General features: G+C 36.1%; 1 protein-coding gene across 3 annotated transcripts in view; it reads right to left on the bottom strand.

Moving 5' to 3' along the window:
- HLTF (helicase like transcription factor) overlaps window positions 1-15,425 on the bottom strand; it is a 59,753-nt gene that overhangs the window by 33,415 nt on the left and 10,913 nt on the right. For all 3 annotated transcript variants that reach the window (XR_001918158.1, XM_013965843.2, XM_013965848.2), the window contains exons 4-9: window positions 12,694-12,827; window positions 12,068-12,165; window positions 10,233-10,307; window positions 9,877-10,068; window positions 6,753-6,848; window positions 1,082-1,157 (exon numbers count right to left, since the gene is read on the bottom strand). Coding sequence is in view for 2 of the 3 variants with exons in the window: in XM_013965843.2 (XP_013821297.2) it covers window positions 1,082-1,157; window positions 6,753-6,848; window positions 9,877-10,068; window positions 10,233-10,307; window positions 12,068-12,165; window positions 12,694-12,827 (671 nt within the window). In the remaining variant the exon portion in view is untranslated. The remainder of the gene's footprint in view (window positions 1-1,081; window positions 1,158-6,752; window positions 6,849-9,876; window positions 10,069-10,232; window positions 10,308-12,067; window positions 12,166-12,693; window positions 12,828-15,425) is intronic.

The raw sequence follows: 15,425 nt of genomic DNA, 5'->3' as shown, positions 1-15,425 counted from the left end.
AGTCATCCAATCAGTCCCCACACTAACTGTATTTCCTGCTATACCAAGGCAGCTGAGAGCTGCTGCAGAAAAAAATGAACGGTAAACAAGTGGTATAATAAATGTACACTTCCCAATCTCAGTTGTCAACCTTGTATCACTTAGCAACTCTTCTACCTATCACAGCGCCTCCCTACCCACTCACCTGGAATAGCTATACTATCATACACTGGATCCTCTGCCCAGATTTTAAATTCCTTTTACTCTCAGCAGATGACCTACTTCACTTTATAAAGAAAATCAGATGTCATCTTCTATAAATTAACCAATTTTCCTTTTTTTAAATTTTTTAATTCTTTCAAATATTATATTTTTCCTCAGCATTATTTCCTTTCCTTCTCATGCTAACTCATCTACCTATTTTCTTGATCATATTTCCTCCCAAAGGCCAACAAATTATTCTTTCCATTACATGCAAAATTTTTTCCTAAACCCTGCCCCCACCTCGAAGCCCTCAATTCTGTCTCTCTCTCCATCTATTTTGCCCCTGTCTCAAACATAGCAAAATCAGTAACAGAACACAGATGTTATTTCTATTTCTTCATCTACTAGTCTTATTTTAAAATATCTTCAGTCTTGCTCTACTCTAACCAATCTTCAGAAATTAATTTTACGAAAGTCACTAACTGCTAAATGCAACCATATAACTGCATCCCTTTTCATTTCTCCTCTAATTTGGCTCTAACCTATCTAAATCTGCTGCTATTCATGCCTACCTATTCATATTCAGTTATTTCTTTACATTATAAATACCACAAACTATTCTGAGGTCCCAGAGCAAGATACTCTGTTTTGTTTTGTTTTTACCTGCCCTTTCCTGGGGCTTTTTTTCTCAACCAAAAATGTTCTTCCTCAGATTCTTTAATGTGCTACCACCCAATTTCATCATGGCCTCCTTCATGAAATTTTTCTTGACTACCAGTTTTCATGAGATTCTTTAGAAAAAAAAATCTGAAATTTTTGTACAGTACTAAAGCCAGAGGTGGAATTACATCATTAAATCGGAAAAATCTATAAGGTCATGTTCAAAATGAAGGTTTACCTTTGATTAGTCCAGCTGCCTTTTCACTGGTATTGTTTCCTCCAAATTCCATAGATTCATCATAAACATTACATTCCTAGATGAAAAGGCATATTTCTTACATAGTACTGCTGTCAGTTTTAAGTAAACTTAAAAATATATCCTATTTTATACTGCTTTACTTTATACAATAAAGACTACTTAAATGGCTACCCTATTCTGGAGCAATGCAAGGAGGTACATTAAGAGGAAAAACATACAAATTGAAAAAAAATTTCAACAGGTATCTAAAAAAAGAAAACTAGTCTGTCTCGACCTTTTCAAAAGAAATACAAAAAAGCAAACTTCAATTATAAATGGCATATTACTGTGAGAAACAGTCATGAATGAGATTTACTTCAAAATTAAAAGGAATTCTAACACTAGAAACTTTCAAACCTAGAGTCCCTTCTCAATAGATAACAGATCTATAATGAAGCTAAGCTGCCATTGACATCCCTTTTTTCTCTGTAATTCTTAGAGTGGGTAGATCCAATAGTCAGGTATCAGAGTGCCTGCTCCCCTGCTCTGTCAGGGATTTTCCTGCCAATTCTTTGTTCTTTTCCCTTCCTGTTTCTTTGTTTCAAAAATGCATCTATGTGAGCACAAGAACTTCTATGAAAGCAAACTTTTATACTTCTCTGTGAAAATATTTTCAACTGAGTCTACTAGGGCAGGGTTCCTAGACTTAATTCTAGACTTGATTCTGTATGAAGGAATGACAAATAAAATTGGGTTTAATTAAATTAATTCTTTCAGTTTAAAAAGAAAGGTAGGTATATTGTGAAAGGAAGATCATTATTTTGAACCTCAGAGTGGGTTCAAAACCTCAGAGTGGGTTCAAGATTGGATAGCAGGAGTACAATGTAATTTTTACCTAGAATTAAGGCCAATAAAAGATATTTTATTTTATTTTTTAAAAGATAATTTTAAACATTTTAAAAAATCCCTCTAGAGCTTACATTTCTCTAAAAATGTGGTTAAAAAGAAAATCTATCCCCTTTCAACAGTATGAGTCTAAACAAATTAAAAATCCAAGATATACCATATTTAGAAATATGTGACTAGAAATTAGATAATTAATTTTTAAAAGCATTAGCTCCAAGAAGCAGATGTTAAAAATGCCTTCAGTCAAGACATCTTACCCAGTCTTCCTCAGTAATCAGCATAATCACTTATATTAAATAGCATGGAGAAATAATTTAAAATTTTATCTACAAAACAAAGGATGTCCTTTACATTATTCTTTTCACATTCAATGACTTGGCTCAGCAAACCTTTTCTTCATGAAGGTCAAAAAAAATGTACATATAAAGCCTAAACTATCAAATACTATGCTCCCATCTCATGGAATTTAATTTTTACTCTGTAAGTTTGCAATTTCCAAATCTATTTAACATAATGAAATTTCTATTGCAGTAAATGCCTGGCTGGAAATCACATTTTCAGTCTCAATTTCAACTAATGTAGCAAACAAAATATCGTAAAGCCTTTCTACTACATAACACATTAAATGTATGGCTGATCTTAAGGGGAAAAAAGAATGCCTTACTGTTAAACAGGTAATTAACAATGAAGTTCTACATAGTCTTAGGAACTATTTTTCAGTTTTAATAACTAAAATGTAGGGAAAAAAGAAAGGTAAAAAACACTGGAATATTCAGGGTAGGGGACTGAATCTTACATGTTAATACCATAGTTAAACTTCCAATAAAAGTACAAAGAAGGAAATGCAACTAAGCTTAGAAATTAAGAAAATGGAAAATAATAAACAGCGGTAGGAAACCGATATGCAGCATCTTTGAAAATGAAGAAATCAGAAGAACAGTAGCAGAGAAAAGTCCAAAAGAAAAAAATATTTTGCATATACCTTGTACTTAAATTATTTCCCATTATAAGTTCTTTGGACTTTCAGTTGAGAATGAAGAACAACCATTTCATTCTAATAGCACTTATTTGCCTTATAAAACTAATTCTTTATTAATTCTTCGGTTTGGTTCACTCAGTCATGTCCGACTCTTTGCGACCCCATAAACCACAGCACACCAGGCCTTCCTGTCCATCACCAACTACCAGAGTTTACCCAAACTCATGTCCATTGAGTTGGTGATGCCATCCAACCATGTCATCCTCTGTTGTCCCCTTCTCCTCCTGCCCTCAATCTTTCCCAGCCTCAGGGTCTTTTCCAATGAGTCAGCTCTTTGCATCAGGTGGCCAAAGTACTGGAGTTTCAGCTTCAACATCAGTCCTTCCAATGAACACCCAGGACTGATCTCCTTTAGTAAGGACTGGTTGGATCTTCTTGCAGTCCAAGGGACTCTCAAGGGTCTTCTCCAACATCACAGTTCAAAAGCATCAATTCTTCTGCACTCAGCTCTCTTTATAGTCCAACTCTCATATCTATACATGACTACTGGAAAAAACATAGCCTTGACTAGATGGAACTTTGTTGACAAAGTAATGCTCTGCTTTTTAATATGCTATCTAGGTTGACCATAATTTTCTTTCCAAAGAGTTAAGCGTCTTTTAATTTCACGGCTGCAATCACCATCTGCAGTGATTTTGGAGCCAAAGAAAATAAAGTCAGCCACTGTTTCCACTGTTTCCCCATTGATCTGCCATGAAGTGATGGGACTGGATGCCATGATCTTAGTTTTCTGAACGTTGAGCTTTAAGCCAACTTTTTCACTCTCCTCTTTCACTTTCATCAAGAGGCTCTTTAGTTCTTCTTCACTTTCTGCCAAAAGGGTGGTGTCATCTGCATATCTGAGGCTATTGATATTTCTCCCGGCAATCTTGATTCCAGCTTGTGCTTCATCCAGCCCAGTGTTTCTCATGACGTACTCTGCATAGAAGTTAAATAAGCAGGGTGACAATATACAGACTTGATGTACTCCTTTTCCTATTTGGAACCAGTCCGTTGATCCATGTCCAGTTCTAACTTGCTTCCTGACCTGCATACAGGTTTCTCAAGAGGCAGGTCAGGTGGTCAGGTATTCCCAGCTCTTTCAGAATTTTCCACAGTTTATTGTGATCCACACGGTCAAAGGCTTTGGCATAGTCAATAAAGCAGAAATAGATGTTTTTCTGGAACTCTCTTGCTTTTTCCATGATCCAGCAGATGTTGGCAATTCGATCTCTGGTTCCTCTGCCTTTTCTAAAATCAGCTTGAACACCTGGAAGTTCACGGTTCACGTATTGCTGAAGCCTGGCTTGCAGAATTCTGAGCATTACTTTACTAATGTGTGAGATGAGTGCAATTGTGCAGCAGTTTGAGCATTCTTTGGCATTGCCTTTCTTTGGGATTGGAATGAAAACTGACCTTTTCCAGGCATGTAGCCACTGCTGAGTTTTCCAAACTTGCTGGCATATTGAGTGCAGCACTTTCACAGCATCATCTTTCAGGATTTGAAATAGCTAAACTGGAATTCCATCACCTCCACTAGCTTTGTTTGTAGTGATGCTTCCTAAGGCCCACTTGACTTCACATTCCAGGATGTCTGGCTCTAGGTCAGTGATCACACCACTGTGATTATCTGGGTCATGAAGATCTTTTTTGTATAGTTCTTGCCACCTCTTCTTAATACCTTCTGCTTCTGTTAGGTCCAGACCATTTCTGCTCTTTATTGAGCCCATTTTTGCATGAAATGTTCCCTTGGTATCTCTAATTTTCTTGAAGTGATCTCTAGTCCTTCCCATTCTATTGTTTTCCTCTATTTCTTTGCATTGATTGCAGAGGAAGGCTTTCTTATCTCTCCTTGCTATTCTTTGGAACTCTGCATTCAAATGGGTATATCTTTCCTTTTTTCCTTTGCTTTTCGCTTCTCTTCGTTTCACAGCTATGTGTAAGGCCTCCTCAGACAGCCATTTTGCTTTTTTGCATTTCTTTTCCATGGGGATGGTCTTGCTCCCTGTCTCCTCTACAATGTCACGAACCTCCATCCATAGTTCATCAGGCACTCTATCAGCCCTACTCCCTTAAATCTATTTCTCACTTGCACTGTACAATCATACGGGATTTGATTTAGGTCATATCTGAATGGTCTAGTGGTCTTCCCCACTGTCTTCAATTTCAGTCTGAATTTGGCAATAAGGAGTTCATGATCTGAGCCACAGTCAGCTCCTGGTCTTGTTTTTGTTGACTGTATAGAGCTTCTCCATCTTTGGCTGCAAAGAATAGAATCAATCTGATATTGGTGTCAACCATCTGGTGATGTCCATGTGAAGAGTCTTCTCTTGTGTTGTTGGAAGAGGGTGTTTGCTATAACCAGTGCATCCTCTTGGCAGAATCTATTAGCCTTTGCCCTGCTTCATTCTGTACTCCAAGGCCAAATTTGCCTGTTACTCCAGGTGTTTCTTGACTTCCTACTTTTGCATTCCAGTCCCCTATAATGAAAAGGACATCTTTTGGGAGGTTAGTTCTAAAAGGTCTTATAGGTCTTCATAGAACTGTTCAGCTTCAGCTTTTTCAGTGTTACTGGTCTGGGCACAGACTTGGATTACTGTGATATTGAATGGTTTGCCTTGGAAACGACAGAGATTATTCTGTCATTTTTGAAATTGCATCCCAGTATTGCATTTCGGACTCTTCTGTTGACCATGATGGCTACTCCATTTCTTCTAAGGGATTCCTGCCCGCAGTAGTAGATATAATGGTCATCTGAGTTAATTTCACCCATTCCAGTCCATTTTAGTTCGCTGATTCCTAGAATGTCAACGTTCACTCTTGCCATCTCCTGTTTGACCACTTCCAATTTGCCTTGATTCACGGACCTAACATTCCAGGTTCCTATGCAATATTGCTCTTTACAGCATTGGACCTTGCTTCTATCACCAGTCACATCTTCAGCTGGGTATTGTTTTTTGCTTTGGCTCCATCCCTTCATTCTTTCTGGAGTTATTTCTCCACTGATCTCCAGTAGCATACTGGGCACCTACCGTCCTGGGGAGTTCATCTTTCAGTGTCCTATCTTTTTGGCTTTTCATACTGTTCATGGGGTTCTCAAGGCAAGAATACTGAAGTGGTTCTGAATATAAATATATTATATGTATATTTACTATATATAAAAACACACATAAGTTAAGTATCAAGAATAGTCACCCATACACTCATCAATAAGACAGAATTATCACTATTAACATTTTGGCACATACAGTACGTGTGACTACACTTAAGACATATACAAATATGTATTTACAAATGAAGATTCAAATTCTATAGAAGATGTACCTGGCCTAATTTTTTTAACTTAAAAAGATCATGAAAGTATTCTTCAAAAATAGGATTTTATAGTTTGACAATAAGTTAATTATCATCTTATTAAAAGGTATTGCTTTTCTGCCTTTAAAACAATGCTGGGGTAATAAAGCTGTATTTTTCTCATTGGAATATATTTCTGACAACTTCTTCAGACAATTTTTTTAAACGGCATTATTGAGTCAAAGATTATAAATGCTTTTAATGCTTCTGATTCATATTACCAAACTGACTTCAAAATGTAGTATCAACTTTTACTCTCATCAGCAATATACAAGGCCATTCATCATACCTCTAAAAACTGGGTATTATCAACTTTTCGCCAATAATTTTTTAATGACAAAATAAGTTTTACAATAAACCAGAGAGCTTAGGAAAAGAACACTAATACTTTACCTTCTTCAGTTGATTTTTCTTAACTCTTTCAACAGGAAGAGACTTGCCATCATGGAAGTTGGTAAGAATCACTGCAATGGCTGTCAGAGTTTTGCCCTATAAAATGTTTTACAAAGAAAAACGATCAGATTCTGAAACCCAGAATACCAGGTAACATTTCAAAACCAATTTTTCAAATAAAGTAAAAAAAAATATCAAATAGCATTCAGGGCCACAGAAGTGTCCTGATTATTATGCTAAATAATATATATATATTAATGAAGTTATTTCACTGATTATATTAGGAAAGTCTTACCATTCTGTATTACTGGGAGTTATTAAGTAATTTACTCTAAAATACTATAAGCATCTTTGAGAAACGTTATTTTATTGAACAACTGCCATTTAAAATTTCACATTTAACCCTGAACTAATAACTTTATCATGAAACCACAACTATTTGCTTGCCATATAATTCAAAGCTAACTTAAAATGATTAGTAATTCCAGTATGAAGATGAGTCTTTATTTTATTAAACTTAATTTCAAAACTTAAAGGCTATTCCTTATCAATACAGCATAAAGGACAAGATACTTCTTTTGTATTTTTTAAAAGCAGAAATATAAAAATTTTCATTATTTTCCACTATTTAGCTGAATTTATAGTGAGCAACACAGAAACAAATCTCTTTCAAGTTGGAAGCAGTGTAAAGCAGCCGTTTTCAAAGTCTGGTCCACAGCTCCTAGAAGTTCCCCCTAGGGCCCTTTTAGGAGTGTGTACAGTCAAAAATATTTTGATATTACTCAAACTTTGTGTTGGATATTTGTAGTAATTCCACAAAATTGCAATGGTGGGCAAAGCTGCTGCTGCTGCCTTAGCATGAAACAAAGCAGTTGGCACTGTACTATACCAGGAGTCATCGTATTTCTAACTAACACATACAGTAAAAAGAAAAAAAAATGTTTACTTTAAGAATACTCTTGATAAAGCAGTACATTCATTTTACCAAATCTCACCTCTTTTAAGTATGGATCTTTTAACTATTCTTGTAATAAGATGGGAAGAACACAAAATACTTCTTTTGCATACCAAAACATGAACATTATCTAGAGAAAAATCACTTGAGACTGAACTGCAGCTCAACTAACTACCACACATTATCATTTTCAAGTATCACCATTTTAACTTGAAAGAATGACTGACAGCTAGTTATTTATGATTGAGCGGCAGACATTTTCTTGAAAAATGAATAAAGTGAGCCTATGAGCAAAGTGAGCCCATCAATTCCAAAGGAAAAAACTGACAATGTTTGTGGTTAATGATAAAATTTGAGCTTTTAAGCAAAATTTATATTAGAAAACTTGTATCAACACCATAAGCACAGAAGCTTCCCAAATGTAAATGTCTTTCTTAGTAAGATCAGAAGTAATACCAATGAATGTAAAATTTTTTATATTATATAATGAAATGCATCAACATTTGGCAGATCTGTGTAACTCAGTGAACCAATTTATTCCAAATGAGCAATACCTAATGCTACAAAATCATGCATGGATAAAATATCCATGCAATGTGCAGCTACACCAATGAATTTCAACAGAACAGAGTACAAAAAGTTCACTGACATGATACTTAATTTTTACATTATCGGAATTTCCCTGGCAGTCTAGGGGTTAAGACTCTGCACTCCCAGTGTAGGGAGCACAGGTTCAACCCCTGGTTGGGGAACTAAGATCCTGCATGCCACATGGCACAGCCAAAAAGAAAAGTTCCAGATTATAACTATTAACCTTTAATAGGGATTTCACTGGTGGTCTGGCAGTTAAGAATCCACTTTCCAATGCAGTGGATGTGGATTCGAGCCCTGGCTAAGGAACTAAGATCCCAAATGCTCAGGGGGATCCAGGCCCATGCCCCACAACTACAGAGCCCACATGCTCTGGAGCCCATGCCACAACTACCACTACTAGACAGAAGCCCGCAAGCTGTAACACAGGAGTGGGTAGCCTATCCCTTCTCCAGTGGATCTTCTCGACCCAAGAATCGAACTGGAGTCTCCTGCAAGGCAAGCGGATTCTTCACCAACTGAGCTATCAGGGAGACCCTTTAATAAACTAACACTTACTTAATTTTGATCTTCTAGCAAAGAAGATCCAGTTATCAAAAAAAACTGCTAAAGTACACCTCTTTCAAATACATATCTGTGTGAGGACTAATCTTCTCTGTATATCTCAATGAAAACAACAGAATGAATGAAACAACAGGTATAACAAATCAGCTATTAAGTATTAAGCTACACATTAAAGAGACTTGCAAAAATGTAAAACAATGCCAGTTTTCTCATCAAAACTGTTTTCGTTTTGGAGTGCACTTTTCACTGAAAAATATGCAAGTTCTGTTAGCAAGTAATGAGTTAAAATGAAAAATTCATTTTATTATCAAAACCAAAAAGTATAAAAAATGCTAATGTAACAAATCATATTTTTCCTTTAATAAAACCTATAAAAGATAAGCAATCTTAAATTTCAAAAGAAATTGAGAAACATGTTTATATCATTACTGCCAATTATTTTAATTGTACCTTGGGCAAACAAGCCAAAAGAAAGAAAAAGAAGAAAAATTCTGCATTATTTTAAGTGAAAACCATAGGAAAAACTACATTCTACACTAATAGTGATATCTATTCCAATACCGGCACCAATATATTCCCAACTCTATCTACTTTAAGATTACTTCATATAAATCTTAAGTTACTGAACTTTCCTGGTGCCCAGAGGAGAAGAGCCTGCCTGGAAATGAAGGGGACACAGGTTCAATCCCTGGACTAGAAAGAGAGCACATGCGACAGGGCAGCTAACCCTGTTCTTCATAACTACTGAGTCTGTGCTCTGAAGTCCACAAGCTGCAACTACTTAGCCTGTGTGCCACAATTACTGAAGCCTGTGAGCTCTGGAGCCTGTGCTCCACTACAAGAGAAGCCACTGCAATGAGAAGCCTGCTCACTTCAACTGGAGAGTGGCCCTTGCTTGCCACAAGAGAAAGCCTGTGTGCAGCAATAAAGACCCAATGAAGTCAAATAAATAAAGTTAAAAAAAAACTTAGTTAAAAAATAAAATGTTATGAACTTAATAAAAAATATAATTACCAAACCCATATCATCAGCTAAAATTCCTCCATGAACATTTTCTGGTCGGTCCTTTTCAGAAAAATTTGTTATTGTGTTATAGTATAAGTCACTTCGCTGTTCCCAGAATGGTGGAAGTTCTTCACTGTTTTCCCGTGAAACCATCCAAGCTAAAGCTTGTTTTTGATGTGGAAGCAATGGTGTTTCAATAGCCTGTAAGAAATGTCATAAACAGAAATACAATAAGTCCTTTCTTATAATAAACCCCACAAAGAATCTGGAAAACAGTTGATCTTCTGATCAAAAAAAAAATGTATATAGTAACACTACATTTTAAAATTTTGAATAGTTTTAGATAGAAAATACTGGCTCAGTACCTCAGCTGGTTCCATTTCCTGAGTTTTATCATCTTCTTTTAAATCTTCAAACAATTTGTCAAACTCAGTCTTAAGCTACCATAAAGAGCAACAAGAAACAGTGAAACAAACCAATTAATAATTGCACTTAATTCAGAGACTTAAGTCATTTAACTCAAAGAGTTGCATACCAAAAGGTACATGAAATATATTAATTCTTTGAGATACTACACTGCTCTGTTATAGTTGAAAAAATACAGGATGTAGTTTGAAGTCCTGGGTTTCAGTCACAGCTCTGTCACAAACAAACCTTTATATAACTTTGGGCAAGACATTTAATTTATATGGCCCTGTATCTTATTACTGCAAAACAAACAGAATGAACTAGATTTACAGTGTATCTAAGGTTCCTTCTGCCACTGAAATTCTATGATTCTACTAGCTGTATTCAAACCATTTTAGCATATCCTATCAGGTATATTTGACTTTTTCAAGTAAATGACATTACATTGATTAATACTATAATCAGAAACTTGCTATATGCAACAAAATATTACAATAATTTGAATCTTAATGCTAATTTAGTTGGTTCTTTAAACTGATCTTGTCCAATTTTGTAGTAACATATGTGTTATAATTATTTTTGTAAATTACCAAATAAATATAGAACATCAGTCCAGAAGAAACCATGCCAAGTCTAAAAGTGAAGAAAAGTAATCTGGGGTTTACCCACCAGACACAGGCTCATGCCCTTCTAACAATAAACAGAGAAAACACACTAACTACCTTAGAATATAAAAAGGCTAACACCGCTGCTGCTGCTGCTGCTGCCGCTGAGTCACTTCAGTCATGTTCGACTCTGTGTGACCCCACAGACGGCAGCCCACCAGGCTCCTGTGTCCCTGGGATTCTCCAGGCAAGAACACTGGAGTGGGCTGCCATTTCCTTCTCCAATGCATGAAAAGGAAAAGTGAAAGGGAAGTCGCTTAGTTGTGTCCAACTCTTCACGACCCCATGGACTGCAGCCTACCAGGCTCCTCCGTCCATGGGATTTTCCACGCAAGAATACTGGAGTGGGGTGCCATCCCCTTCTCCAACACTGATGAGTAGAGACCAAAAAAAAAGTTTTAATGTTTTTTAATGTAATTGTGTAATTGGAAGATTGATTTCACTATTTTATATCCATTTTCCCCCAAACTAACCCAATGTAATTCCCTGGTGGCTCAGACGGTAAAGCATCTGCCTGCAATGTGGGAGATCCAGGTTCAATCCCTGGGTTAGGAAGATCCCCTGGAGAAGGAAATGGCAACCCACTCCAGTACTCTTGCCTAGAAAATTCCATGGATGGAGGAGCTTGGTGGGCTACGGTCCATGGGGTCACAAAGAGTCAGACATGACTGAGCCACTTCACATACTTCACATAACCTAATGTAATAGTATCCTGGATCACAAAGTAGATAAAAGTAAGAAAAAGACTAAGGCCAAAGATTTGGAACTAGTTTTCTTTAGCACTGAATTTGCAATCTTACTGAAGGAGTAAGTTTCAAGCTTCAATTTTTTAAAAATTATGAACACTTAAAAATTTTCAAATAATAAGAAACATCAGAACACAATAAAATATTCCAGGTATATATAGCAATGTATGTCTCAATGTATGCCTGAATATACATATATAGATATATTCCTTATCACTGCTTTCTTTATACATAAATATTTACAATATATTTTATTTATTCTACACTTCATAACAATATAAAATCACTAACACTAGCACATGCATACTTATCTCATTTTTAAACATCAATCTTCAACATTTAAAATTCACTTTCAGGTTACAAAATTTTAAAAAAGCACACCTGTTCTGTTGTCATCTGTACTGCAGCATGAACTGGCATACTGTAGCTTGGTCCAGCTCTTCCAGTGCCCCAACCACTTTCCAAACTGAACCCTAAAGCTATAATTTACAAAATGAAAGAATACAAAATTATCTTTTAGTAAATTGTTTTTAAAGCTTGTCTAATAAGCTAAATTAAAACTTTCCTTAATATATGTTTTAAACATTTTAAAGGTAAATTTCCAAGGTCATTCAAAAAATACATTAAAAGAATTTCACATGATTTGAACTTTTGAAACACAAATAATACTTTTTCATTCTCTATTAGGAAATTCTTTTTATCTATTACTTATTAAAAAGAATGTTTAAAATCAGGGATTTCCAGGTATTATCACTGGGGGAAATCTGGGGAGGGCCCTCCCTATACATTTTTCTGTGTGTGTGTGCAACCTCCTATGAATCTATTGTTACTTCAAAACAAAGAAAAAAAATTCAGGGATCTCCTTAAAAATAGTCCTAAAAAAGAACTTGGAGGCTTCAGTACTAATTAGTCAACCAAACTCAAAACTATTACTTAAGAGAATAAATGTTTTATAATTCTGGCATCTTACAGTGTCAAAATAATAGTATATTAAACCCTAAACTTACATTTTGGTGCAGGTCCCAATTTAAATCCACGTTTCTTTAACTCATCTAAAACTGCTTTTCTATTTTCTTCTTTTCCCCAAAATGTCATTTGCAGAGGCATGGTAAAAGTATTGTTTGCACCAAAAGGAACTACCCTATTATAATTGAGGGAAAAAATGAGAAGTTAATAGTTATTTTTTTACATAAAGTCCCATTAAGAATCATGTTAAAAAACTGTCACGTGCAAATTTACTTGGAAGTAAAAGAGAAAGAGATTGTGGAGGACAGAGAAGCCTAGAGTGCTACAGTCCACGGGGTTGCAAAGAGTCGGACATGAATGAGCAACTGAACAACAACAAAAAGTATCTAACTGGGCAGACTAGCAAGAAAAAGAACATGGAGGAGGACCAATAATGAGAAGGGAAGGGCAGTTTTTAGGATCAGAATGCCAGAAGAAACTGAGATAGAAGTGTTTAAATACATAAGATAACCTATTACCAAGGTTGTAAGATAAGTAAAATAGTAAGTTTACTTGAGAAGGTAGAGCTTTCACTAACAGAACCACTGAGTGTAGCAACCCAATCTGAGAAAATGGGGAATGATTTCAAAGAATTATTTCTGATTCAGGATTTATTGAAAGTTTACTCTCAACATCTGAAAAGCCTGAGAAAGGAAATGAACTGAAAAAGGACAAAACAAGTAAATAAGTGAGAAGACACTGCTAAGTATTTATCTTCCAAACTCACCTTTAAATATTCTAAACAATCTACACTAAAATTTAGATCACAAACATAAACGCATACAAAACATAACCAAGGAGACTGAGTTTTAAAAAAGGAACAGGTGGTAAAACTAAGAAGGGATATGCCTAATTAATGCAACAGCTGCTACCTAGCTCCAGTCAAATGATGTCAAGTAGAAATCAGTATCCTGCATTACCAGATCTTCCATTTATCAAGAGAAAACTTTGTAAATAATGTTTTATAATTAGGGAAAAAACAATATGTATAAAGTGCAGAACATCCACATATTTTAATACTGGAAATAACCGAAAAAATTTAAACACTGCAGGCAAAATCAAACTCATCTGGAACTGATCACAGACTATCAGCTTACAACCAGATTTAAACAAACATTCCCAAACTTCTAAAATCAATACACTAAAAGGCCTTTTTTTCTCCTCAAAAAAATTAGAGATACCAAGGGAACATTTCATGCAAAGATGGGCACAATAAAGAACAGAATTGGTATGGACCTAACAGAAGCAGAAGATATTAAGAAGAGGTGGCAAGAATACACAAAAGAACTATACAAAGAAGATAACCACCAAAGATAACAAAGAAGATAAACCCAGATAACCACGATGGTGCGATCACTCACCTAGAGCAAGACATTGTGGGCAGTCAGGTGGGCCTTAGGAAGCATCACTACGAACCAAGCCAGTAGAAATGATAGAATTCCAGCTGAGCTATTTCAAAGACTAAAAGATGATGCTGTGAAAGTGCTGCACTCAATATGCCAGCAAATTTGGAAAACTCAGCAGTGGCCACAGGACTGGAAAAGGTCAGTTTTCATTCCAATCCCAAAAATAGGCAATGCCAAATAATGTTCAAACTACTGCACAATTAAACTCATTTCACACACTAGCAACGTCATGCTCAAAATGCTCCAAGCTAAGCTTCAATAGTACGTGAACTGAAAACTTCTGGATGTACAAGCTCAATTTAGAAAAGGCAGAGGAACCAGAGATCAAATTGCCAACATCCACTGGATCATAGAAAAAGCAAGAGAATTCCAGAAAAACATCTGCTTCATTGACTATGCTAAAGCCTGTGTGGATCACAACAAACTGGAAAATTCTTTAAGGGATGGGAATACCAGACCACCTTACCTGCCTCCTAAGAAATATGTACACAAGGTCAAGAACCAACACTCAGAATCGGACATGAAACAACCGACTGGTTCCAAACTGGGAAAGGAGTACGTTAAGGCTGTATATTGTCACCCTGCTTATTTAACTTATATGCAGAGTACATCATGCAAAATGCCAGGCTGGATGAAGCACAAGCTGGAATCAAGACTGCTAGGAGAACTATGAATAACCTTACACATGCAGATGATACCATCCTTATGGCAGAAAGCGAAGAGAAACAAAAGAGCCTCTTGATGAAAGTGAAAGAGGAGAGTGAAAAAGCTAGCTTAAAACTCAACATTCAAAAAACTAAAATCATGGTGGACAAAGGTCCATCTAGTTAAAGCTATGGGTTTTTCTAATAGTCACATATAGATGTGAAAGTTGGACCAAAAAGAAGGCTGAGTGCTGAAGAACTGATGCTTTTGCACTGTGGTGTTGGAGAAGATACTATAGAGTCCCTTGGAGAGCAAGAAGATCAAACCAGTCAATCGTAAAGAAAATCAACCCTGAATATTCACACTGGATGAACTCATGCCAAAGCTGAAGCTCCAATACTTTGGCCAACTGATGCGAAGAGCCCACTCATTGGAAAAGATCCTGATGCTGGGAAAGATAGAAGCCAGGAGGAAAAGGGAACAACAGAGGATGAGATGGTTGGATGGCATCACTGACTCAATGGACATGAGTTTGAGCAAGCGCTGAGAGGTGGTAAAGGACAGGGAAGGCTGGCGTGCTGCAGTCCATGGGGTCGCAAAGAGTCAGACATGACTGAGTGACTGAACAACAACAAAAAGGCTTTTTTTCCTAAAAGATTGTGTGGACTTTCTAATATTTGAAC

Source organism: Capra hircus, chromosome 1, assembly GCF_001704415.2.
Source record: "Capra hircus breed San Clemente chromosome 1, ASM170441v1, whole genome shotgun sequence".
NCBI lineage: Eukaryota > Metazoa > Chordata > Mammalia > Artiodactyla > Bovidae > Capra > Capra hircus.
The sequence above is the reverse complement of the archived record's forward strand: the minus strand, read 5'-3'. Positions and strand labels throughout refer to the sequence as shown.